Source organism: Syngnathoides biaculeatus, chromosome 1 (genome assembly GCF_019802595.1).
Source record: "Syngnathoides biaculeatus isolate LvHL_M chromosome 1, ASM1980259v1, whole genome shotgun sequence".
In the NCBI taxonomy this organism is placed as follows: domain Eukaryota; kingdom Metazoa; phylum Chordata; class Actinopteri; order Syngnathiformes; family Syngnathidae; genus Syngnathoides; species Syngnathoides biaculeatus.
In genome coordinates, this window is record NC_084640.1 from 15,219,863 (window position 1) to 15,247,786 (window position 27,924).

At 46.6% G+C, this 27,924-nt stretch overlaps 1 protein-coding gene across 3 annotated transcripts; it reads right to left on the minus strand.

Moving 5' to 3' along the window:
• On the minus strand, window positions 1-27,353 carry LOC133501755 (potassium voltage-gated channel subfamily KQT member 4). Of its 3 annotated transcripts, XM_061821685.1 has the most exons (16): window positions 27,008-27,353; window positions 15,857-15,947; window positions 13,591-13,717; window positions 13,328-13,503; window positions 12,794-12,916; window positions 11,927-12,037; window positions 11,725-11,820; window positions 10,906-10,994; window positions 10,151-10,294; window positions 9,468-9,488; window positions 8,564-8,620; window positions 6,902-7,134; window positions 6,726-6,825; window positions 2,688-2,819; window positions 2,468-2,606; window positions 1-1,167 (listed from the first exon to the last, which is right to left on the minus strand). In XM_061821685.1, exons 1-16 carry the CDS (start codon window positions 27,292-27,294, stop codon window positions 958-960), a joined length of 2,136 nt encoding a protein of 711 aa, XP_061677669.1. In that variant the 5' UTR covers window positions 27,295-27,353; the 3' UTR covers window positions 1-957. The 3 variants fall into 3 exon arrangements, with proteins under 3 accessions (XP_061677669.1, XP_061677678.1, XP_061677688.1); XM_061821694.1 differs by lacking the exons at window positions 8,564-8,620; window positions 9,468-9,488; XM_061821704.1 differs by lacking the exons at window positions 8,564-8,620; window positions 9,468-9,488; window positions 10,151-10,294.
• Between the last annotated feature and the right edge of the window lie 571 nt (window positions 27,354-27,924).

Sequence of the window (27,924 nt, forward strand, 5' to 3'; positions counted from 1 at the left end):
CTTCTGACATTTATACATAACTTTTTTTTTTTTAATTGTGTGGAACTTTCCCCGAGTATAAATAATAGTTCATTCATTCACTTTAGTGCAAATTATTATTAATATTATTATGCGAGGTAAGGTGTTTATCAAAATAGCAAGTATGCATATTTTTATTTTCTCATGTTCATGATACTTCATTAAAACATTTCCTGAATTAGTAATCAATGATAATCAACGGCCATTGATTATTTACTATTCAGAAATTACCAGGTGTTTTTTATTATTATTATGATTATTATTGGAGGTAATGTGTTTATTAAATAGGAGGCCCTCATAAAAAAATTGGAAAAAAAAAAACACTTTTCATGCATATAGTTAATTAAAATACTTTTTTTTTATGGGGTGTTATTATTAACGGTAAGGTGTTGAAAAAATAAATAGTATTGAATCATGTTAATATGCTTGATTAAAAAAATCATTGATTAAGGAGCCACATCGCGATTAATTGAGGAGATTTCGGAAAACTGCTCAGGTGTGCCTAATATTGTGACCAGTAGAATCCTAGTCAATTAGTGCTTTTTGTGCTAAAAAAAAAAAAATAATAATAATAAATTTTTTTGGTACATTTCCTCTACGCGGTCGTATTTACAACGAGAAAACGCAAATCGCCGTGCGAGCCTCAAACGAGAAAATGGCGGCGGCGGCTCCATTTTGAGCGAGCTTCTTGGACCGCATGCAACGGCGCCGGCGTGCAACGATGCGAAACGTGGGGTGACCGTTCCGGTTTGAGGACCTTTGGACCTTTGTTTCGATTCCCCTCGAGACCACCACCACCACCCCCCCCCCCCCCTCCCGTCGTGCGATTTCTACTCGTTGTACCTCGAGACTCGTATTTTTTTTTTTTTGCAAGCTAGCGCGACCCGCAAGAGGCGTGCACGGGCGTCTTCAAAACCCCAAACCCGCCGGCGATTCTGGCTAGCACTCCAAGGTGGCGCTGTGGGACTGCGAGAGCGTGTTGGCGGAGGGGAAGAGGTCCCTTTGGTCCGTGGGGCTGTGGTAGTCCGACGTCAGGTCGGCGTCCGGCGCCAGCAGCGAGGCCAGCGCCGGCTGCGACGACGAGCCTCGCTTCAGGCACTGCGAGTACAACCCCAGCAGCAGGTCCAGCTTGTTCTCGATGGACTGGATCTGGAAGTCACAAGTTCTGGGATCAGGTCCACTCGCGGCGGAAAGGAAAAGATTCTGTCCGCCGTCACTTCCTCTCGCTTGTGATTGGCTCTCTCTGGTCACGTGACATTCTGCCGAAGTCCCAAAGGTGACGCATTTTCCCCAACTTCAAGCGCCACCTTGTGGCACGATGCATTCATTTCCCCGAGATTGGAAATAATGACACTTAAAGCTCCACTGTCATGCCTATAAAAGTTCTATACAATACATATTGTAATGATAAATACATGTAGCATTATTCACTCCAATGTCTATACGAAAAATAAATATGAGCGGAGAGCGCGTCGTCCATTCGCCATCCAGGTGGAAGCCATTTTGCCAGCGGATGTTACACCCGGCACATCCGCCATCGCCGTGCCAACTACCGTGGGACACGGAAGCGCTTTTCAAAGAAGATCTCACAATCGAGTCAAGTGAGCGGGGCAAACCACCCTATCGTTTTCCAGCCATATTTAGATGATAGGCGGCTCGCTTCAAACTGACGACAGACTCCCAGACAGTATGTACGCGCCACCATGATGAGCCACACGGGCCGAAGCCGCGCTCGGCGGACGGGCCGCCTCCAAAGACGTCCGCGGCGCCGACGGGTACGTCGACGTATTTAGCACCCGCGACTTACGTACGCGGATCTTTTGTCCCATTCTGGGAGGATTCCCCACCTTCACGGCGAACCGGGTCTTTTGGAAACGTATGAAGAGTAAATCCACCCGACCGAGCGTCCCAACAATATCCCGGGCGATACAACGAGCCGGCCTTTCGGCTAACACGAAGGAACAACGAGCGACCTTCCAGTAGAAAACATACGAGAACCGCCTGAGTGGGCGTCTGCTGCTAACATCACTTCCTGCTTCTTGTCGAAAACAAATCCCTTCGAGAGGATTTTCATGCCGTCATAAATATGCGTCAAAATCACGTCTTGTGGTGAAAAAAAAAACAAAAAAACGGATGGGTCCATACCGGCTGCCGTGTTTTTTTTGTTTTGTTTTTTTTTTTTCATGAATAACGTAGTAAAAATTATGCATTTCACGACGGTGGACCTTTAAATCCGACGATTATCGGAGGTGATTTTTGACCTCTGCATTTTAATTAAAGTACTTGCTTAGCTAGTTTCTGGGAAAACTGATCCACTGTAGAGTACTGGGTCCAGAACTTTGAGGACTTGGATTCAAACTCAATCAAAAAAATGAAAATTCGACAAAATTAATTTCTCGGCACTTTTACGGACTTAATTCCCCCCCAAAAATTGAGGACAAAGGCGTACCTGTTTCTCCACTTTGACCACCCGTCCCATCATGCTCAGCTCGTCCAGGGAGTCCAGTTCCGGCGAGGTCTTCTCGCCCTTTTCGGGCCGGGCCTTCTTGTCGGGCTGGATGGCGCCTCGCCCGATGATCTGGTCCACCCTGAGCGGCGGCGGACGGGGTAGGATGCGCCGCGTGATCAAAAACTCCAAATCCTTGTGTTTTGAAGTTCTGCTTTCCTACCGCATCTGCAGACTCTTGATCCGGCCCAGCATGTCCAAGTGCCCGGCCGAGTACTGCTCGATGACGTCCTTCACGTCGTACGGACGCAGCGTCTCCTTGAACTTCCTCTTGGCCACCAGGAACTTCAAAATCCTGCGGACGCGTACACACAGAGACGACGCGCTGGGTACTTCCCGTCGCCGACACGAAGATGAATTACAACACCCGACGACCTTCTCGCCCGTCCGTCGAGGAGTCCGCTTTGCGATAAGGGCAAACAAAAGACGGAACGTTTGCATTGTCGGGTTTTGCCGCCGCTGCAATTCGGGAACGGCGCGAGGAAAAATGGAAGGCGCGCTCACAAATGTTCACCAGAGCAGAAGAGACGTCAGAATAGGATTTTGGGTCGGGGGGGGGGGGGGGGGGGGGGGCAGTTCTATAAAAAAAAAAAAAAAAAACTAGATTCATTTTTAAGATACATACGAAAAGCAAAGTAAATTGTGACCCGGTTAGGTTTAAGAGTCATTCTGGACTAGTCCGAACGTGGGCAGTGTAAACGCGCAATCCAGATTCGAGCTGGTTTGACATCATCGCTTCTTACCCAGCAGACCCCCCCCCCCCCCAAGCCTTAAAAGATTTGGGTCCTCAACGTGATCGATACCGCAATAGGTGTCTGAACATAGCTGGTGGAAATGCACAATCTGGATCTGATCTGGTTTGATTGGCATCAGACAAAAAAAAGGTGCGACATCTGCATGAGCATTTTGATATTTGTAACGGCATAATGACCACCTGGAATTCTTGAAATATGAATTCCGCTACAAATGTGGCCAGTGTGAACGCACAATCCAGATTCAAACTGGTTTGACGTCACCGCTTCTTACCCAGCAGATATTTTTTTCCCCCCCAAGCCTAAAAAGATTTGGGACCTAAATGTGATCAATACCGCAATAGGTGTCTGAACATAGCCGGTGTAAACGCAGAATCTGGATCAGATCCGTTTTATTGGCGTCAATCCCAAAAAAAAGGTGCAACATTTTCAAGAGGATTTTGACATTTGTAACAGCATAATTACCATGTTGAATTCTTGAAATATGAATTCCGCTACAAATGTGGCCAGTGTAAACGCACAATCCAGATTCACACTGGTTTGACGTCACCGCTTCTTACCCAGCAGATGTTTTTCCCCCCCCCAAGTCCAAAAAGATTTGGGACCTAAATGTGATCAAAACCGCAATAGTTGTCTGAACATAGCCGGTGTAAATGCAGAATCTGGATCAGATCAGTGTTGTTGGCGTCAAACCAATTAAAAAAAATCTGCATGAGCATTTTTGATATTTGTAACAGCATTATTATCGTGTTGAATTCTTGAAATATGAATTTGGCCAGTGTAAACGCACAATCCAGATTCGAACTGGTTTGACGTCACCGCTTCTTACCCAGCAGATGTTTTTTTCCCCCCCAAGCCTAAAAAGATTTGGGACCTAAATGTGATCAATACCGCAATAGGTGTCTGAACATAGCCGGTGTAAACGCAGAATCTGGATCAGATCCGTTTTATTGGCGTCAATCCCAAAAAAAGGTGCAACATTTTCAAGAGGATTTTGACATTTGTAACAGCATAATTACCATGTTGAATTCTTGAAATATGAATTCCGCTACAAATGTGGCCAGTGTAAACGCACAATCCAGATTCACACTGGTTTGACGTCACCGCTTCTTACCCAGCAGATGTTTTTTCCCCCCCCAAGTCCAAAAAGATTTGGGACCTAAATGTGATCAAAACCCCAATAGTTGTCTGAACATAGCCGGTGTAAACGCAGAATCTGGATCAGATCAGTGTTGTTGGCGTCAAACCAATTAAAAAAAATCTGCATGAGCATTTTTGATATTTGTAACAGCATTATTATCGTGTTGAATTCTTGAAATATGAATTTGGCCAGTGTAAACGCACAATCCAGATTCGAACTGGTTTGACGTCACCGCTTCTTACCCAGCAGATGTTTTTTTCCCCCCCAAGCCTAAAAAGATTTGGGACCTAAATGTGATCAATACCGCAATAGGTGTCTGAACATAGCCGGTGTAAACGCAGAATCTGGATCAGATCCGTTTTATTGGCGTCAATCCCAAAAAAAAGGTGCAACATTTTCAAGAGGATTTTGACATTTGTAACAGCATAATTACCATGTTGAATTCTTGAAATATGAATTCCGCTACAAATGTGGCCAGTGTAAACGCACAATCCAGATTCGAACTGGTTTGACGTCACCGCTTCTTACCCAGCAGATGTTTTTTTCCCCCCCAAGCCTAAAAAGATTTGGGACCTAAATGTGATCAATACCGCAATAGGTGTCTGAACATAGCCGGTGTAAACGCAGAATCTGGATCAGATCCGTTTTATTGGCGTCAATCCCAAAAAAAGGTGCAACATTTTCAAGAGGATTTTGACATTTGTAACAGCATAATTACCATGTTGAATTCTTGAAATATGAATTCCGCTACAAATGTGGCCAGTGTAAACGCACAATCCAGATTCACACTGGTTTGACGTCACCGCTTCTTACCCAGCAGATGTTTTTTCCCCCCCCCAAGTCCAAAAAGATTTGGGAACTAAATGTGATCAAAACCGCAATAGGTGTCTGAACATAGCCGGTGTAAACACAGAATCTGGATCAGATCCGTTTTATTGGCGTCAATCCCAAAAAAAAGGTGCAACATTTTCAAGAGGATTTTGACATTTGTAACTGCATAATTACCATGTTGAATTCTTGAAATATGAATTCCGCTCCAAATTTGGCCAGTGTAAACGCACAATCCAGATTCGAACTGGTTTGACGTCACCGCTTCTTACCCAGCAGATGTTTTTTTCCCCCCCAAGCCTAAAAAGATTTGGGACCTAAATGTGATCAATACCGCAATAGGTGTCTGAACATAGCCGGTGTAAACGCAGAATCTGGATCAGATCCGTTTTATTGGCGTCAATCCCAAAAAAAGGTGCAGCATTTTCAAGAGGATTTTGACATTTGTAACAGCATAATTACCATGTTGAATTCTTGAAATATGAATTCCGCTACAAATGTGGCCAGTGTAAACGCACAATCCAGATTCAAACTGGTTTGACGTCACCGCTTCTTACCCAGCAGATGTTTTTTTTCCCCCCCAAGTCCCAAAAAATTTGGGACCTAAATGTGATCAAAACCGCAATAGTTGTCTGAACATAGCCGGTGTAAACGCAGAATCTGGATCAGATCCGTTTTATTGGCGTCAATCCCAAAAAAAAGGTGCAACATTTTCAAGAGGATTTTGACATTTGTAACAGCATAATTACCATGTTGAATTCTTGAAATATGAATTCCGCTCCAAATTTGGCCAGTGTAAACGCACAATCCAGATTCAAACTGGTTTGACGTCACCGCTTCTTACCCAGCAGATGTTTCCCCCCCCCCAAGTCCAAAAAGATTTGGGACCTAAATGTGATCAAAACCGCAATAGTTGTCTGAACATAGCCGGTGTAAACGCAGAATCTGGATCAGATCCGTTTTATTGGCGTCAATCCCAAAAAAAAGGTGCAACATTTTCAAGAGGATTTTGACATTTGTAACAGCATAATTACCATGTTGAATTCTTGAAATATGAATTCCGCTCCAAATTTGGCCAGTGTAAACGCACAATCCAGATTCAAACTGGTTTGACGTCACCGCTTCTTACCCAGCAGATGTTCCCCCCCCCCCCAAGTCCAAAAAGATTTGGGACCTAAATGTGATCAAAACCGCAATAGTTGTCTGAACATAGCCGGTGTAAACGCAGAATCTGGATCAGATCAGTGTTGTTGGCGTCAAACCAATTAAAAAAAATCTGCATGAGCATTTCTGATATTTGTAACAGCATTATTATCGTGTTGAATTCTTGAAATATGAATTCCACTCCGAATTTGGCCAGTGTAAACGCATAATCAATCCTGATCCGATCCAGTTTGATTGAGCCTCAAAGATCTTTTTTTGGACGACATCTTTGGAACATCCCACGGGAGCTTTCCGGAACCGCGCCGGGCCGACTCACCTGACGGCTCGGATGAGCGTCTTGACGGCGGGGATGACCTCGTCGGTGGCCACGTCGCAGTAGCCTCTGTCCTCCGGGCCGTCCTCGCCCAGAACCTCCGCTGGCGAGGAACACATTCCCGTCGGTGAGCACCCGCGCAAGGCGGCGGAATTCGCGACGGCAAACGGGCGGCGTACCGTCGGCGGGCGGGCGGGCTTTGAGCCGCAGCGACGTCCGGAAGCGAGTGCGGTCGTTGAAGCTCCAGCTCTTCTGGACCTTCCCGGGGCTGCCCGCCTCGGGGACGTTCTCCTGGCTGGGCGAGCGCCGCACGCCCGCCGGGCCCGGCGGCTGCGGCGACGCCTTGTTCCGGATCGTCTGCGCCGAGCGGGAGTTGTTCATCCGGATCCGGTCCCGGAAGCCCAGTTTGCTGCTGATGACCGACATGCGGGGATGGTGGTGGTGGGGGGGGGGGGGGTGAAAGGTCAAGACTTGCTCGCCACGGATCTAAGTTGCCCCCCGGAAGTTGCGCCGAAAACCGGGACGGCTCGGACACAGCAAATGATACCGCCATTAATTGATTATTAACGCAAATATAAATCATAGCCGGATGTAAATTCTGAAAAAAAAGCCAGCATCAAAATCATTATGCACTCCAAAAGTTAAATTTGAATTATTATATTACACATAAATGTTGACTTCATATAAATTCATTAAGATGTGACAATGTTATGCATATAGGGATAAATATAGATTCATATTCATGCACAGTACATACATGGGGATATATTCACATTCATACGATCATTTGAAAATAACTTAATCAGGTAAAAATGAATTTAAAAAAATGTCAAAATTTGCTTGCTAAACTCATTTTTTACCCAGAATTGTTTTTTTTTTTCAAATTACAAAAAAAATCTCTTTTTTTATTTTTCTATTTTTAATTTCGACAAATATCAGGGATGCAAGATGCGTTGCGGGAATGCGGGGGAACAAAGCATGGCTGACGGCCCCCCAAAAAATTGTCACCACGGCAACTGGAAGCAGGCCGCGTTTATCTCTTTATAGTTCATATCGTTCATATTTTAGCGTCCAAATCTGCTTCAAAACTTCAGCCCGAAAAAAAAAAAAAAAACGCCCGCTCAAACCAAACACGCGTCGGACAAAAACCGCAAACTAGCGACGTCGGGGAGGCGCCGTCGTGCGCCACATTTTCGCCGGTCGGTTTAGATTCGCAACGTGGCCACACAAATGCAGCTTGATGCTTTTGCAGAAGTCTACACACCCCCTCAAATCTAGAAATAAATGTACTTTTCCCCCCCTCCGTGTCATATTTTGATTTCAACAAATGTTTTCCACCATAAGATTTTTTTGGCGGGGGGTAAAATTCCAGTTTTTCGAACATAAATTTTTTTGTTTCCGACTTGGAATTATGTAACTATTTTTTTTTCTTCCACGCATGCTGATGAAGTAACCCTGCAAGTTGCACTAGTGGAATGAAAAGCCTCCCAGACCACCTGGAGTTTATTCGGAGGCAGGTGTGCACTGCTTGTGTGGACACGAGCCTGGTGGAGACTGAAGTGATTTTTAAAAAAATGAAAACATTTTTATTTATTCATTTTTTTTTTCTGGGTGGGCGCACTGAAGAGCCGTTAAATAATAAACAAAGAAAAGTGAAGCATGCCGAGTGTTTTTTTTTTTTTTTTCTCCCAGGAGACGCGTCGGACATGCGTTGATGCATTTTCGATGCTTTTGTTTTGATTTCAAAACAAATCAAATCAAAATGGGGGGGGGTCAGGTTGTCGGGGGGGGGGGGGGGGTTGTCGCGGACGGTGGCGCTCGTGCACAGGCAGCGCGGGTACCTCTGCTTGCGTCCCGCGTGAATCCGGAAGAGGCTTCGCTTTTTAGCGAGGACTTGACTGGAGGAGGAGACACACAAGGCACAGAGGGTGAGGGAGGGGGGCAATGCGCGGGGGGGGGGGGGGGGGTCCACGGGGCTCTCAATACCCCAAACAGCCTCGAAAGCACCAAACGTGCAACGATTGGACGCTTCGTCGGCTACACCTGCACGATGCACAAATATAACGATACATCCATCCATTTACTCCGCCGCTTATCCTCACGAGGGTCGCGGGGAGCGCCGGAGCCTATCCCGGCTGTCGACAGGCAGGAGGCGGGGTACACCCTGAACTGGTCGCCAGCCAATCGCGGGGCACACGGAGACAAACGGACTCACAATCACACCGATATTGTTACGGCGGGCAGCCGGTAAAGCGTTGGGCCTCACAGTCCTGAGGTCCCGGGTTCAATCCCCGGACCCACCTGTGTTCTCCCCGTGCCCGGGCGGCTTTTTCTCCGGTTTCCTCCCACATCCCCAAAAACATGCAACATTAATTGGACACTCTAAATTGCCCGTAGGTGTGATTGTGAGTGCGACTGTTTGTCTCCATCTGCCCTGCGATTGGCCGGCGACCAGTTCAGGGTGTCCCCCACCCGCCTGCTGCCCGTTGACAGCTGGCCACGTGCACAAAATAATTTTAAATTAAGACAAAATTTAAAAAAAAAAAAAAAACACACACACACAACAGGGCTTTGGCGCTTCCCGCGACCCTTGTGAGGATAAGCGGCTAAGAAAATGGATGGATGGATAAAATATTAAGTTGGAGCCACTAGTCATCTTCTGCAGGTGTACGGAATGTTTTGTCCAGCGAGGGAATTTGTGAGTTCGGCCCCGCCACCCCCCGAAAACCACGTTGAGGCACAAACCTGCGCGGCGCTTCGGGCCTCCTGAGGACGGGGCGAGGGGGCGAGAGGGCGAGATGGGGGGAGGGGGGGGGTCGTGACGGTCGGTGGCCGCAAAAGACAACAAGAGTGGAAAGTATTGAGGATGAGGAGGAAAACGCCGGGGGGTGGGGGGTGGGGGGGCGAGACACGCCGACGCTGCAAAAACTCAAAAGCAACCAAGATTAATTATCACTGATTAATTTCACATTTTTGCAGCCAACTACAAGTGGAAAAACAGGCGGTGGGGGGGGGGGGGGGGGTGAAATGAGGAATAGATGACATCATTTCAGCAAAATTATCCGCCGATACAAAAGCAAATTGGAATTTCTGTGAATCACCTCCAGAATGATCCGCGACGCGAAATCATTGGACAACCTGGCATTGGACGGGGGGTGTGTAGACTTTCGATAAAACCCGCTATGTGTGACGCGAGTCCCACTCGCATTCACACAGTCAAACTCACAACTCGGAACAAAACGTCAAGACCGTGTAATAACCTATATTAACATTCCTCATTTCATGCCATATTTTAATTGATTTTTTTTTCACATTTCTAGTGTATGAAAAGCGTTAAAAGTGCATTAAATTGCTGTTAAGACGCAGGCAAGCTCGCGTGTGTGTGTGTGTACGTTGTGTCGCTGTGTGACGTGGCCAGTGCTGCGTACCTGTCCCCCGACATATAGGGGGCGCCGTAGGGCCGCAGCCCTGACAGCGGCGCGTGGTGGAAGTTGGCGCTGTACGGCGGCGGCGGCGCCCTCCTGGCGGCGTTCCGCTGCCGCTGGAGGTGACTGAACAGTAGCGTCAGTTCTCTGACGCCCACGTGCACAAAATAAACATAAAAAGATGACAAATTCAACACAAAAAGAAAAAAAAAATAAATGAAGATGACAAAATTAAAAAATTAAAAACATCACGGGGTCAAAAGTTGACGGACGCCGGAGGAGACGCAAATATGGGAACCACTCTCGCAAAAAGTCACACTCAAACATTTTTACAAATTTTTAATTTCTAATTCATTAATTTGATTAAAAATTAAAATAAGTAAAAACAAATTAATGAATTATTTTTTTAGAATACAAATTTTTACAAATTCACATTTGTATTTTTGCTTGTCGAAAACCTCTCGGCGCTAGTCCGCGCGTTTGGTTGCCAAATATGTATTTGTGACACTTTTCAGCGCGTTCCGTGGATTCGCATCTGTTGGCGTTCCTCCGCTTTTCAGCAAAAATGAGTGAAATTAATTTCACAAATGGCAGAAAGTCAATCAAAAGAGAATCAAATGAGGGAAATAAATCACAGCGACGAGGGGGAGGAGTCAGCGGGGGGGGGGGCGGGGTCAACGCGTGTGTGTTTGTTTGTGTGCGCGCGAGCTAGCAAGGATGCGCAAAGCCACGCGAGCGGTCGGGCGAGCTAGCGTTACCTGAAAGAGGGCAGCATGCTGTCGTAGAAGTACCAGGTGGCCGTCAGGTACGAGTGTTTGGCGTCGGTGGAGTAGAGCCGCCACGCCGCCTGCCGGACGCACGTCGCACTTTTGCACCATTTCTTTATTTTGTCAGCATCCCCCCCCCACCCCCCCCCCCAAAAAAAAAAAAAAAACATTTTTTTCCACATTTTTAGGAACATTTGCAGACCGTCGAATCGGTTCTTTCCAGCAAAATTTACTTGGGCTCGACCAATCGAATGGCCAGGATTATCCAGCCGTCCCTTTTATGAGCCGCTCATCCTCACAAAGGGCGCGGGGAGTGCCGGAGCCTGTCCCGGCTGTCGACAGCCAATCGCAGGGCACATAGAAACAACCAATCACACTCACTGTCACACCTTGGGGCAATTTAGTGTCCCACTTTTGTCATTAATAATATAATAATATCTGTTAATAACATTAACATGTTACAATATGACAGCAAAGATAAATGAAAAATTGGCCAATATTTTGATGACTTTTTCATATTTTTCCCTTTGCTGTAAAGTTCAACTATTAAAGGACAAAATACTGCAATCCATTCGAATATTATGACTGATATTTATTTTGTAAGGGACCAAAAAAACCATAATTTTTATTAACATGTTTTCTTTAAATTAGCCGTCCGATTAATCGGTTACGGGAATTAGTCGGGCCCAAATATTGACGTCGTTTGCGCACCATTTTTTGCACGGGGTTGACCACAAAAGCGTGTATTTTTCATTTCTATTTTTCATTTTTCATTTTAGTCAGCCACAATAATTCCCGATGAACTCGTACCTGGATGAGGTTGGCGGCGGGCATTCGTCTCTTCTCAAAGTGTTTCTGTCGGTGCTGCTCCTGAACCTTCAAGGCGAAACCCGAGCCCAGAATTCCCTTTAAAAAAAAAAAAAAAAAAAAAAACATAAAAATGAAAATTAAAAATGAAAATGGCGACGGGAGCAAAGGATGACGGGTAAATAATACGGCGAGTCGGACTCACGGCGGGCAGGGCGAAGAAGGACACGCCCAGGAGGGCAAAACCGGCCGCCAGGAGGCGACCTTGCCACGTGCGGGGGATTTTGTCGCCGTAACCGATGGTGGTCAACGTTATCTGAATCGCAAGGCGATAAAAGAAAGACAAAAAGATGGAGACATATTTTGAGACGTCGTCATCCGTCACATGATTGTATTTGTGCGTGCTCTTCAGAATATTGCGAGTTTTCCAGCCGTCGTTTCACCCCGCAGAGGGTCAATCCCGTCACTAAAATTCGGGGGCAATAAATCATAAAATTACCACCACAAAAATAATAAAGTATTAGAAAAAAAAATACGTTTTCGATCAATCTGAACTAAAAAAAAAAAAATTCTTAGATATTTTTCTTGGGAAAAATTATTTAAAAATATTTGCCATAATCACAATATATGAAAAAAATGGTAATGAATGATAACACACTGACATTAAAAGTGACAATTTAAAAAAATTAATTTCAATTCTCTTATCATAATCATCCTCTTCAAAAAAACAAAAGGATACAGATACATAAATATGAGTAAATCTATAATAAAAAATAGGTACAAGCTTTGAAAAAAATGCAAATATAATATAAATACCCAAGGAAAGTAAATTCCGAATGGGAAATTATAGTAATATAGTAAAATAAAAATGCACCCACCAAAAATGGAATAAAATGAAATAAAAAATGGAAAGTAAAAATCAAAAATAAATGACAAAAACTAAAATCACAAACCAGCTTACAAAACGTGGTTCATTGGTTCGGCGCAATTTTTGAAACAGCTCCCGAATTGAGTCTGGCGTGTATCCAAAGAAGCGCCGGTCCTGACTTATGGGGACCCGCTCGGTACTCACAATCCCCCACCAGAGGGAGTCCGCATAGTTGCTGAAGTCGGTGTTGTCCTTCTCGGCCAGGTAGACCAGGAAGGAGGCGAAGATCAGCACCAGGAAGCCGATGTACCACGCCGTGATCAGCTCCTGAGGGACCCACAGGAAGTCATCACTCACCGCCGCCAGGAACGCCGAGCTCATCGCTTTCCGGCGGCGGCCAAATGAGCCCTCGGCCGGACTTTGGCCTCCGCGGCGACCCCCCTAATCACGGAACCGCCGCTCCTCGCTTATCCACCGGCCTTCCGTCCCATTAAGCGACCATTAGGAGGCGTCGCTAATGGCGTCGTGATCCGCCACGTGGCGTCGGCGTTAGCGAGGTGAGGAACGTCCTCATCCTCATCCTGAAAACTAGCGGCAACATTGCGAGAGTTGCGAAACAACGGCTTGATATGACTCGTTTTTTTTTCCCCATATGGGTTATTTCATCTTCCAAGAAATCAGGGTACGGTCCCATTTTGCACCCGCTAGCCGCTAGCTCGCTTTAGCCGCTTTCCCCACCTTGCTGTGAGCGTAGACCACAGATCCCAGCAGCTTCCAGGTGCCGCCCCGCCGGTCCATGCGCACCATGCGCAGGATCTGCAGGAAGCGCATGCTGCGTAGCGCCGACGTGGCGAAGATGTTGCCCTGAGTGCCCGCCGCGATCACCGCCAGCGAGGCCACGAACACGATGAAGTCTGGATAGAGAAAGAGCGCAGGCGAAAGGGTCGGCGAAACGGCCACGGACGAGGACCCCGGGAGGTTCCGCGACGGCTTTCCCGAACCGATGACGCAGAAGGGCTTGCGGGCGAAGCGCAGCCGTCCCTGCCAGCCGCGATATCGGCAACAGCACCCCGCCGCCCAGATCCTGATGAAGTACTCCAGGCCGAAAACCACGATCATGACAAACTCCTACAAAAGAAACGACGGAACTGAGTCAGGCTCCGCAGAAGAAAAACAAGCTAAAGTCGACGCAATTAGCTCAAACGTTAGCATGAAATTAGAAGTTTGAAGCAAACAAAAACACCGAGCAAAGCTCGCAGCGATAAAAAACAAAAGCTAACCATCTGGCACAAAGTCCATTTTGCGAGGTTCCTCAGACTTGTGACGTTAGCGCGAGGTGTCCCATATTTGTCAACAAGAACCGATAGGCCGGACGTGACTTTTCCAGCTTGTGCGCGTTTCAAAGGCGAAACGAGGAACGTAGCCGTCAGCGTTAGCGTCCGCTGACTTTCCGTTTGTATTTAGGCCGCACAAGTGATGCGCGCGCGGTATCTATTATGCTCTACGGGCTTAGTTTCGCTCCTTCTTCCGCCGGGCGGCTAATCGTCCGCGTCGCGGCTACGCCATTGATCGGGTTTGGAAGATAAAATAGAATAGAAGCGGCGGCGAGGCGAGAAGGGGAGGAGCGCGGGAAGCGAGGGCCACTCGAGGTGAGGCCGGCGTCCATTAAGGATGGGGGGGGGGGGTATTATTATGGGATGGCTATTAGGATTAGCGGACGGCGTCCGCGATTTCCTGCGCACTCCACAGCACCTGAATCCCCCACGCTGCTGAGTCGGCGCCATGAGAACAATTGCGATGCTCTGCTGTGCGTGCGCGCGTTTGTGTATCCACGCGCGTCGCGTCGCGACACGACTTTTCGGAAGTCCACGTCGGGCGTTTTTCCAGCACTTCCTACCGCAAACGTTCATCTCGCAACTTTGCTCAACGGCTATTTTGGTACTCGCGCGATGCGGAAAAAAACGCGATTTAATTCAAGAGAAATTGTTGGCCGTTGCCGCTTTAAGAGATGTATTTTCACAGCACAGGAATATTTGTTGCGGGAGAAATTATGATGTCAAAACCACTCATCGGTGCAAAAATATGACTATAAAAATCACTTGAATTACCGTAATTTCCAGAATATAAGGTGCGACTCCCCCCCCAACCCCCCACACACGCTTTCAACGCTACGATTTTTGCGGTGATGCGGCGCCAGTGTTAGCTCGACGCTAGAGTTAGTGCGGCGCTAGCGTTAGCGCACCTAGTTATAAGCCTCGGTCCACAGAAAGAGTGCTAGCGCGGCGCTAGCTCTGCAGGGTGGGATTTACCGTAGTAAAAATAACGTGAAATATACACCAAAATATATTGCATTGCATATGTTTCAGAATTCAAAATGAATAACAACAAGAGCAATTAATATTTAAATTTGGTTTAAAAAAAAGTGTTCTCAACCAATCCCTGCGAGAGGCGAACTACACCCTGAACTGGCCGCACGGTGGTTCGGCTGGTAAAGCATTGGCCTCACAGTGGCGAGGACCCGGGTTCGATCCCGGCCCCGCCTGTGCGGAGTTCGCCCTGTGACCTGTGTGGCTTTTCTCCGGGTGGGCACTCCGGTTTCCTCCCACATCCCCAAAATCATTTGGACACTAAATTGCCCCAAGGTGTGATTGTGAGTTGCGTGCCGTTTGTCTCCGTGCGCCCTGCGATCGGCCGGCTCCTGCCTGTCGACAGCTGGGATAGGTTCCAGCGCTCCCTGCGACCCTCGTGAGGATAAGCGGCTAAGAAAATAGACGGATGGATAAATTGCCCCAAGGTGTGATTGTGAGTTGCGTGCCGTTTGTCTCCGTGCGCCCTGCGATCGGCCGCCTCCTGCCTGTCGACAGCTGGGATAGGTTCCAGCGCTCCCTGCGACCCTCGTGAGGATAAGCGGCTAAGAAAATAGACGGATGGATAAATTGCCCCAAGGTGTGATTGTGAGTTGCGTGCCGTTTGTCTCCGTGCGCCCTGCGATCGGCCGGCTCCTGCCTGTCGACAGCTGGGATAGGTTCCAGCGCTCCCTGCGACCCTCGTGAGGATAAGCGGCTAAGAAAATAGACGGATGGATAAATTGCCCCAAGGTGTGATTGTGAGTTGCGTGCCGTTTGTCTCCGTGCGCCCTGCGATCGGCCGGCGGCCAGTTCAGGGTGTGACCCCGCCCGCTCCGGCACTCCCCCGCGACCCCTCGTGAGGATAAGCGGCGAAAGAAAACGGATGGATACGAGCGTGCTTGCGTGTTGCGTCGCTCACGAGGATGAAGAGTCCCTGGTTGGCGACGGCCTGGTGCTCGGGGATGGTGGAGAAGACGGACAGAACCAAGCAGCTGAAGACCAGCAGAAAACTGAAACATATCATCATCGTCATCGTCATCGTCATCGTCATCATCATCATCATCATCATCATAAGAATAACACCAAGCGTCCTTTGGAGGTGTTCAAAGTGCTCGAAGCAAGTAATGGCCACTTGACGCGGCCGATCAAACAGAGCATAAATTGGCCTCCCATTACGCGGCGACGGCGGCTCGCCCGTGCCAACCGTAAACCGACGCGACGGCGGCCGACAACCTTCTGCGGTTGAGTTGTTTGCATATACATTTTTTTATTTCATCCCTCCCCGGCAGAAACGGAATGAATGACGCACGACGTTTGCCGCCACGGCGGAAAAGTTTGCGCCGGGGAAAAAAAAAAAAAAAAAAAAAAAGTGCGACCGGTTCAACAAAATAATAAAAGACAAACTTGTTAAAAAAAAATGAAAAAATAAACAGATAAGAAACATTTGGTTCTTTGAAAAAAATGAAAACATACCTTAAAAAAATTCTCAATGTGAGAAAAGAAAAAAAATCTGTCAATGAAAATAAAACATACAAATGGGAATAAACCCAAATAAAAAGCAAAAATGGAGTAATATTTGAAATAATAATAATCATCATCATCATCATATCAGCATTGAGGAAATCACGCTGACGTCGAAGTGGTTGGGACGACTAAGCAAAAGAAATTCAACCCTGGAGGAAAGGAGTTACTTTGTAAACATCAAAAGAACAAATGACTTGTGGAGTCCCTCAGGGGTCAATTCTTGCACCCCTCCTGTTCAGCCTATCCTGAAGATGCGACCCTTTGCTCAAATTCTTCAGAAGTTTAATTTCGACTATCATATCCACGCAGATGACGACACATTTTTCACCTTTTCCAGGTGACTACATAGTTGATTTTTCCAAACGTGCTTTTCCTACAAGTTCATCAGTGAGCGGGCGACGACGTCTCGTTCTTTCGGGAACGATCGAGCCCAACGAGGTCCGGAAGGCCTCGGCGCGGCCCCCCGCTTCGGCTGTACATGATTTGACTGCGCAATGTGTGCTGCCCATATTTTATATTCGTACAGTATGTATCAGCTGACGTGCACTTTTCACATCCAAAGACGTTACGGCGTCTTTATTGATTGTTTTGAAGGGAACGCGAGGTTTAACAAGAAGGTTTGGCAAACGCAATTTGGCTACCTGATTGCTTAATGGATGGCGGGGGGGGGGGGGGGGGCTTTTACAGCCATTTTGCCGTCAGCGTCCATAAGCTGCTCTCAAGTTACCCCCCCAGCAACTTTCAAGTCAGATAACGAGTTCTAAACAAGCACGTGAGCGTGAAAGGGGGGCTTAAGGTAGTCCGTTTCACACAGCCTGTACGAGCTAGCGAGTTTCGGACGGATTCGGAAGACCGAGCGGGCCGCAGTCGGCGAATCGCGGACCTTCAGGTCAGGCTCTGGCGTGACAGTTTTGCGGCAAGTGCATAAAAGGGGCTACGCGTGAGCGTCAGTTTTTTTTTTTTTTTTTCCCCACTTGCGTCGCCTTGCGCGCGAGCGGACGGCGCGCTAATAACTTTCCAAAGCAGGAAAAACAAAAGGCAAAATACAACAACGCCGACAAAAAAAAAAAAATAAAAATGGGAGCCGTTAAGTGCTTTTGGACAAAAGTGCCGACTAAGCGGTCCAGCAGCTGAAGTGCACCCGGGAAGATGGAGAGGAAGTGTGGGGGGGGGGGGGGTGAGAAGGGGTGTTCTGGTGTTAGCTGACGTGACTAAAACAACAAAAAAAAGTTTTTTTTTTTTTTTCCTTGGAATGTCATGAGCCCCCCCCCCCCCCCGTCAACGCCGATCAATTATTTATTCGCGCGAAAAAGTGCAACGCGGGCGTTCCGCATCACCACGTTGCACACACACGCGCTACATGCTAGCAAAAAGTCGCTGTTGTTTGCAAGATGGACACCCCCCCCAAAAAAATGGCCATTGACCTCATAAGTTCACGGCGTCGGTGTTGGTCTTCTGAGCCGTAACTTGGACGGAAGTTGGACATTTGACCAAAAATAATGCCGAATGTGCAAATTTTCCATACACTCTGCGTGAAAGGGGCTTCACGGAAGTTCCAGTCACATCTTCCCCCCCCCCAAAAAAAACAAAACTATGGTATCGACGTACTGTATCCATAAGCAATTTTCTAGGTGAAATCGGCGCGTAAGGTATGCCGCAAAGCTGGGACGGGGGTGTCAAGTTGGACATTTTACCCAAAATAATGCCAGATGTGGCAATTTTGCATAGGCTCTGCGTGAAAGGGGCTTCGCGGAAGCGCCAGCCACCCTTCACCCTGCCTGTAAAAAAAACAAACCATCGTAACGAAAAGCGATTTTTCTGGATGACATCGGCGTGTAAGGGGCGGGGGGGGGGGGGGTGCGAAGTTTAACTCCTGACGCTCGGTTTTCCCATTTTCTGCTTTTCTACAGAAAAGGCTAACGCGGATAACACCGACGTGCTCATCTAGCGGAAAGTGTGCGAAAGGGGAGCCACGTGACTTTGGAACAACACACGTAGTGGCGTCGGCGACAAAGTTAAAAGCGCTCGCTGACGTTTATCCGCCGCATTGTTCACGGCGGGCGGGCAATTAGCGCCGGGACCACCCGCCACTGACATTTAGAGCAACGGGGGCGCCGTCACGGAACATCTGACGGCACGAAAACAACGGCGACGGCGGCCTCGTTCACGCGGACGTCCTGCGGCGGCGGACCAGGCTCCGCTGCGTGTAAAAAGTCCCAAAATTCTCGCATCAGGACAGTGGCAAAAGTTTGGTGTGAAATTTTACCGCCCTCTACTGACATTTCTCGGTAACGGCAGTTTGCAAAGGACTGTCCCGCTAGCTTAACGTTAACATGAATGGAAAATGCCATTGACGTGCTAATGTTAGCACTGATTATTGCAATTTTATAACGCTTCATGCGACGTGTATTGAACGCATGTACACAGATAATATTTCAACACTCCCAGGTCCATATTCTTGATCCTCCGCGAAGAACGACTGCCGTTTACAGAGTACCTCCAGTAGGGGGCGTGGGGGGGGGCTAAATAAAGCTGCTGTTCCGACTACGTTGTGGTTTTCTATATTTTGCATTTCAAAAAGCAGACTGCGTGAAAAAAAAAAAAAACAAAAACAAACGCCTCAGCTGTTGTTGCCGCCGGGTTACCATGGCAACGGACCGCGAAAGGCCAATCGCAACATCCGCTCGCTGCAACTTTTTCTTTTTTTCTTTTTAAACGCAGCCGCGTGGCGGAAATCCTCAACGGTCGCACGTTGCTTCACGAACGCGACGCAATTTCGTTGCTCTGCCCGCTCAGGCTCCTTTTTATTTTGAAAATATAGAGTTAAAAAAAATAATAATAATGATTGAAGTCCGTACATTTACGTGGCGCTTTTCTGGAAACTTATTCCTCACTGTTGCTTTAATTTGGATTTTATTTTAGAAATTCTCTGAAAGAATTTTTCTATTAATGCAGCTAAAGCACAAAATTTAAGTTGACTTGTCTTTTTTTTTTAAATTGAGTTAATGGATTAATAATTCAATAATCCAAAATGATCACAAATTATTATTATTATTAATATATTTAGTAAAATTGAAATATAATTATTAATTAATTATTATAATTTTTAATAGTGGAAAGAATTAAGTTCCATTCATTTTTTGGGGGATATTTTACTGTAGTGATTATGTGTATTATTTTGTAATTTTAATCATTATTTTGAAGTTCTATGAAGAGACATACTGTGTTGTTTAAAGGCATTGATATTTTTTTTTAAATACTTTCACGATTAAATACATGCATTATTATTATTCTTATAAACAAAGCATCATTGCTTGAATGGAACTGGTCAAATATTTGTACTTAAAATGATTTGAAGATGACTTTTGTGTGCAATTTCATAGAAACATTTTTTTTTCATGACGTGAAATTGTAAGCATAATTCTTCAACATGCCTTATATTTGTTTGAATTTTTAAAACAGCATAGGTACTACATTATAATATTACTAATTATATATATATGTATTATAATTATTATATATAATATATTATTTATAAATACATAATATTATTGTAAACAAAGCATTATTGTTTGAATGGTGCTAGTCAGATATTTGTACTTATCAAAATGATTTGAATATTACTTTTGTGTGCAAGTTAGAAACATTTACATTGAAATTAATAATAATATAAATTTTATATAATATATACTATAATATAATATATATAACGTAGGATTATTATATTGTATATAATATCATATATATTATTTATAAATACATAATATTCTTATAAACAAAGCATCATTGCTTGAACGGAACTGGTCAAATATTTGTACTTCTCAAAATGATTTGAATATGACTTTTGTGCGCAATTGAACAGAAACATTTGAAATTGTAACCTTTTTTTTTTTCCCCCCAACACCTTTCATATTTGTTTGAATTTTTTTTTTTTTTTTACACGGCTGACAACAAGCCGGTGTGGCTGTTATGAAATGATTATTTTAAAAATGACTTTCGAGCCACGTGCTTGTTTTTTTCCACTCACGCGGCCGCCAAAGCGTTTGTGTTTTGCTCGCAATTTCACACGACGACGCGCACACTCCCACGTACAAACACACGAATACACAATTCATCTTTTTTTTTTTTTTTGACACGCACACACACGATCTCACTCTTCCATTCGCTGTCACCCCAACAAACACACGCACGGCGGAGGCCCGGCAGACCTTATAAATACCGTCCCAGCGACTTGTGATTGTGTTTGAGGCCCGGTCGCCATGGCGGCGCTTCCTGGCGCGTTTACAGTGACCGCCGCCATAAATTCGGATTCATCTCAACAAGACTCGAGCACGCGGGCGGGAGGGCGCGAGGCGGCCGAGGCCGAGGCCTTCGCGGGACGCGCCGACGTCTCTAAAAGGCCAGTGAGACGCCTCTTCGTGGGAAGCAAAACCAAAAAAAAAAAAAAAAGTTTTTTAAACGCTCAAATGGGGGCGCTGTCGTGTGCGCAACAACGGGAAGGAGGCGCGTTTCACCGCAACGTCGAACCGTCCCGGCGCGCGTTTTTCCGTCAAAGCACTCGAAACAGCGACCGGCGCTCGACCGGCGGCCCGCTCCAGACACGCCAACTAAATTGAGTACTCGCAGTGAAAGAAATCTGCCAAGTAGCAGTCAAGTATTTATGGTTTTACTATTTGACGAAACTCAATTTGTGAAAGTGCGCTGCTATCTTATCACACTCTGGCTATCCCCCCCTGCCCGATAGCATCCAAAAGTCCCAAATGAGCACTTCCCGTCGTCTGGACTTTCCAAATATTTCCGTCACGCGAGAATTATTTGTTTCCTCGTCACCACCGAGCTCCGCGAAGGAGGACGCCGCGCTCGACTTCAACAAGCGGTTCCGTGGAAATGGGTCTGAAGTTTCCCAGGCGGTGACCCACGCTCATCGTTTGCGTAAACAAAGCGCAGATTCGCCCGAAGGCCGCCTGACGTCGGCGGGCGGACCTTCCTGGCACACGGCGAACGGCGAGAACATTCCGCTCGTCACCTCCGAGGCGTCTGCGGGGGGGACGCGTGGGCGGCCGCCGCCGTCGCTCTGATTTAGAACCGACCGCGTGAGAACCAAAACACGAGCGGCGGGCGCGGAGCGAGCCGAGAGCCGTCGGAAAAGCGAAAGAGACGGAACTGCCACACCGAGGCCGAAGTCTTTAAATCTCCGAGTCGGCGGACGCCACTTGGAGGCCACTTGAAACCGGCGTGTTCAGCGGCAGTCCGGAAGACCAAAGAGTTCTACAATTCTGGACTACAGCCGAGAACGTAAAGCGATCCGAAACGTCGAAACAATTTGACCGCCGAACTTATTCTGACACCACCCGGAACCCGGAATCCCGACCGACGTGAACCCGTACGGGCCCCTGAAACCAGTTTTCGTGAGCGGTTGGCGGTCGGCCGCCGCTTTCGAAATTTGAACGGCGTCGCCGACGTAGCGACCAATCAAAACTGCCGTTTGGTGTCACGTGATCTTTCCCGACAAAAATGGCGTTTTTGTGGGCACAAAGGCGGAACCGGCATCACGGGTCCCGTTTTGGACGGTTCCGAACACGTCGTCCGCGTCGTTTTACGTAAGATTCCGGACTTGGGTTTTCTTCCGGGGTCCGGTCCGAGTGGGAAGCGCCGGAGAGCGAGCGAGCGAGCCGGTACTGAAGGCGTCGGGGGGGGGGGGGGTCGGGAAGGATCCTTAATGGAGCCGAATTGACGCCAGGGCCTTCAAATCCATTGAAAAATCTTGAAAAACCAAAACAAAAATTGCTGACTTGGCAGAAGTAAAAAAAAAAAAAAAAAAAAAAAAAAATGGGGCCACCGGCATGTTTTTTCGGGTCACACACACACCAACAAAATAAATTTGTGCTTTTTATCCCATTTTTGGGTTTGAATTACTTCATTTATTCATATTGCATATTTTTCATCGTGTTTTTACTGATCATTCATATTGAACTAATTCAGCATATTTCCCGCTACATCATTTTGCAAAACATTGCGTTTTATCTTTTGGAATTATCATTCACTTTTTCAAACCTATACTATTTACGATAAATGTTCTTACATTTCGTAACACTGTTTTCAATTGAATTCATTTTTCACATTATATATGAGATTATATAATATAAATGAAATAATTCATTTTTAATATTATATATTAGATTATATAATATGAATAAAATTCTAAAAATAAATAACTTTAGATTATATAATATACATAAAGTAATAAAAATAAAATAACATATTATGAGAATTATTAGAACTTAATGTTTGTCGTTTATACTTTTTATTTATTTTCTTTTTATTACATTTTTATGATTTGTCACACATCCTTCTGTTTGTCTGAATATATTTCATTCTTTTTTAAACTGATTTCGAGGTTTTTTTTTCATTTTTTACCGTCTAATGATATGAATGATTTTATATATATATATTATGACTTTGAATGAATTTGTATTTGTTATGATTTTAGGTTTTAATTTTTTTTTTGCATTTTGGATTATTATTGCTGCGCGGCGACGTCTGCGCATCACCGGATGTTTTTGCATCATCCATGTGGACGCACGCGACCCCCGCAAAGCTTCTTCTTCTTCTTCTTCTTCTTCTTCTTCTTCTTCTCCCGCATCAGGCGCGCGTCTATAAATACGCCGACTCGACTTTCCTAAACACTTCGGCGGCCTGCGCCATAAAAGGTGAGAGGGGGGAAGTTTTCCCGCACGGCGCCAAAGACCCGAAGGCCCCCCTCCAAAAAGCCGAGCCGCAGAGTCCGTTCGGACCTCCAAACGCGGCCCGGGCCCGCCGCCGCTCGGCTTTGTCTAACGCGACCGGACCCCGAAACGTCATTTGCGAGTCAGAAGTTGAGCTTTGAGCGGTATTCGGCGTGGAGGGCGAGGGGTCAAAGGTTACGGACCTTCTTCGGCAGCCGTCTGCCGGTACTTTCGAGGAATTTCGTCCAATCCCTTTTCACATTTTTATCTCGTTTTTATGAATTCGCATGATTTTTTTTCCCCTCTGTCTAACACAAGTGACCTTGTGACCGCCCAGCATGCAATTTTAAGGAGATATTTTATTATTATTATTATTTATTATTATTTTTTTTTAAATCGGTAATCTTCTCAAAGCTCTTTTTCATTTTTAAACACAAAATAGGACACGAGTGTCAACACGTTATGTGCAAAACTACAAATAAAAGTCTCCGTGGCGACGCCGCTGTCACTTTCACTGATTGAAGAACTTCCGTGCTGGCCGAGGTCATGACCCCCCCCACTTAAGCCAAATACCGCAACGTGATTGGTAGGCTGGTCAGCACCACGCAGGACGCTGTAAAAGTGCCACTCGTAGAAAACTCCGGAGCCGCACCAACATTAAGCTTCTATATTAAGCTGGGGACCACAAAATATCAGCCCGTGGGCCGCAAAATGGCCCGCGGGCCGCCACTTTGAGACCGCCGATTTAAACGATTCCATCTACCCAATTTTCAATTCCACTTTTAAAATTCTATTTTTTTATTTTATAAAATGTAATTGTACTTGGTGTAGGTTGTATTTTTTTCATTTTTTTTAACGAATATTTTGTATTTCATTCCCTTTTTACGTTGCGATATAAAACTTTGGGGGAAAATCAGCTTTTGACGTCATTTGCAATGCCATTTGAATGTTCACGTCGACAATTATTTTTCCTGCTCATACATGTATTTTTCCATTTTTTTTTAAATTTAAAAAAATGCATTTTACTTTGAGTTTTCAATTGAAAAATATGACAAACTTAATGTCATTTGTCATGGCATGTTCAATAAAGTTTAACGCGAATTTGTACTTTCGAAATCATCCAAAATTAAATGTTTTTTGTCCATTTCATACGTATCTATTTTTTCTTATTAAAAAATGGAACGTCTCAAGTCACCTCGCCAACGCTCGCGCTCCGCCTCGTAGCTAAAATGGCCGCACGGATAACAATCTGGCCTCGATCAATAATTCATGGCCGCTCTATTTCCACCCAATCAATCAATCGCTCATCAATCACGCCACGACGGCTATTCGAAGTATTACCGGATTCCCGAAGACGTCACATTTTCATTTTTTTTTTTATTATATTAGAGCTGGTGGCGCCTGATTTGGCCCGGAGCCCGTCCGGCGGCGAAGACGCTGCCGAGGGTGGGGGGTGGGGGTCGTGGGGGGGGGGGTGTCACCAGCGCTCCTGGGGGGGGGGGGGGTCAGCCGCGTGACGCGCTATGTGCGGCCCTGGGTGAGGAGTTCAAAGGTGAAGGGGAACGCTGGAAAAACAATCCCTCGGAAAGAAAAAAAAACTGGCTTTCTTCCTGGTACTGACCGTTTCAAAAGTCTACACACCCCTGCTCAAATGCTACGTTTTTGGGACATAAACGAGAAAAATCCGCTCAAAACCTTTTTACCCCCACCGTGAATTTGACCTATGACCTTTACAACTCAATGGGAAAAGCCTACTCCAAGATTTGAACTTCATTTGGGGTTGATCGTGATCTCACTTGTTTATTTATTTATTTTTTTCTTTCCCCTCTTGGAAAGATTTTTGTTTTTCAACTTTGGTGTATAATTTATGGTCACAAAAGTTTTGAAATCATTTATCTTGGTCTTTTATTTTGATGAATATGACAAAAACTTGGCGTTAGAGCAGGGGTGTGCAGACTTTTTATACCCACTATTTTGTGCGGGACGCTAAATCGCGGAGACTTCAAGAGAACTCTTCAAACAAGCGCGCAGGTTTTGCTGCCAGTTCCGAAAAAAAAAAAAAAAAGGAAAATTTTACAGGATATGAAAATTAATAAAACATAAAAAAAAATGTAAGTAACTTTCCGGAAACCTCTGCAGATCTTCCAGAAATTCACATCAGATCGAGGCAAGATTCATTTTTTTAACTCAACTTTGCCTTTGAAATCCAAAGAGAACGTGTTAGCAGGTTAGCATTAGCGGCAAAGTGCAAAAGCAAATTAAAAACGATGACGTCGCGGCAATTCTGATTGGATTCCTGACAACAGGAACTCATTCGTTATCGCCTGTTTGATTTCATATGATTCAAAAGTGCGACCATGAGAGTTTGTACAAATGTTTCCACTGGTAAAAAAAATAGAAATTCATTTTTCACGTCGCTAGAACTTGCAGATCGACGGAAGGATCGCGGGAAGTCGCTTCCACTCGGTAGCACGATTCAATTAGCGTAGCTCAGCGACGCCTTAAGGGGGCTTTGCGATGGATAACGCCCCTCCCCCCCCCCATACCCACCCCAGCCCTCCCCCAGTTGGTTCCCTTTTCCACCCAACGGCAAAAGGCGATTCCGCAATCGACACCCCGGCACGCGAAACCGGATCCGCGGCGTGCCGTCCCGCTCGGAAAACAAAGTCCGGGATTTCCCTGGGAAGAAAAAAAAAAAATGCCGCCGTGGCAGCTGCGGCCGTAAAACGCGCCGCGGACGGCGGGCAGCCGGCGCAGGGCAACTGTTGCCCCGCCCTGGCGAAGACCAACGCGCGTTGACACGCTTTAAAAATAAGCGTCGGATGAACTTTGACTTTAGCCGGCGCTGACGCGGCGCTTTTGATGCCGCAAGGACAATCGTAAAAAAAAACTCGCAGGCAACTTTGAAAGCCACCAACCGGCCGCGGTCTTGACTTTGACACCGTTGACATCGAGCAGATGGCATTCAAGCGCAGGCCCTTCCCAAAAAAAATGAGAATCTCAAAAGGTCTTTAACGCTAGCGAAGGACAAAACGTCTCGGAATTGTTGACGTTCGACGATATTTTCCCAGCGCGGTGCCGCGGGCCACGGACCGGTTTCACGTAGGACAAACGAAGCCCAAGAAAATTGTCGTCGTCATGAGTGGCAGTTCTGCTCGGAGACTCCGGACCGTTGAACAAACGTCACGAAGCCATGGGAATTGCCCGAGCTAGCCGCTAGCCTCTCCAAAAACTAGCTTCTTTTCTTACACTCGGGACGCCGGCCAATTTGCCAGCGTTTGTTTTTCTTGGCATGAGAAAAAATTTTGTCTTGTCGAAAAATAATTTTTCGGTGCACCTAAAATGAGTTGCGACAATAAATACTGACAGATGTCAAAAAAAAAAAAAAAATCGGATAGTTGAAATTGTCGTTTTGTGACAAACTCCGACTCGGTCCGATGTGGGGAAAGTTCGGTCCGGGACGGCTTTTTTTGAAAAGTCTTGCCACGTGTCAGAAATATGGATTTTAGCCACATACATGATTTCGAACAAAAGCTGAGGGCAAAAGTTGCCTCTCTTCTTTAACTTTTTGGGAACCCCCCCCCCCCCCCCCATCCGGACCGGGTTCTGTTATGATATGATATGCGGCGATCCCCCCCCACACACACACCGTCGATTGCAACCGATTTCAACCTCCAAACTTGGCGCACGTGATGGAACCGAGCGGAAACGGAAGCGGCGCGCAGAAACAAAAACCCAACAACAAAAACAACAACAAAAAAACCCAAGTGACAGCACGTGATTTTCCGGCAGTCGGGTTTCGTCCGAGTTCGGAGACTCACATGAAGACGTGGTAGACGAAGGCCCAGCCCCGCGGCCGCTCCAGGACGTTGTACATGTAGTTCTGCAGCTTTCGGAAGCGCTTGGCGGTCAGGGACGCGCCGGCCCCCCGGGGGCCCGGAGGTCCCGGCAGCGGCGTGCCCAGCAGCCCGGTTCGGTGCGACGGCAAGCCGCGCTCGGGGGTGGACGGCTCGCTGCGCTCCGCGTGGACGGCGGTGAGCGCCACGAACTCCACGGTCGGCGGCGCCAGCGTGCGCACGCCGCCGTTGTCGGACGGGCTGCCCGACATCAACCTCTGCGGGGCGCAAAGTTCGCCCCCATCCGGGGGGGAAAAAAAAAAAAAAAAAAAAAAAAAAAGTCCCTCCTCCTGCTTCCCCCCCCCACCCCGCCCCCACCCCCTAAAGATGCCTCGAAAAGCGCGCGTGGACGACCGCAGTCAAGTGACGGTGGCCGAAGGAAGCGCCCGGACGCGCGCGACGTGACCCGCAACCTTCATGCTGCCGCTGCCGTGGCGCGCGCGCGCGCGCGCGGGCGGGCGCGCTCCCCCCCGCCTCGAGCGCGGGTGCACAGGTGGAGGAGGCGATGTCGCGCGCGCGCACGAGAATCCAAACACGGACGGACGGGTGGCTGACTTTGGTGCAGGTCCAAACGGGACGTCAACACCCAAAGCCAGAACCACGTTGCACGTCTCATGCCACGCATTTTTTTTTTTTATAATATTTATTTGGCTTCCGAAATATTTGGACAAATCCAAAAAAAAAAAAAAAAACTCTTCAAACTAATTCAACATTTTACTTTTATTTGGGAATATTTTTTCCACCAAAAATTCTTTCATTTTTCTGGGGCATTTTTTCACAAGTTGATTTTTTTTAAATATTTTTTAACCATATTACCTTTCATAAAAGATAAAATAAATTAA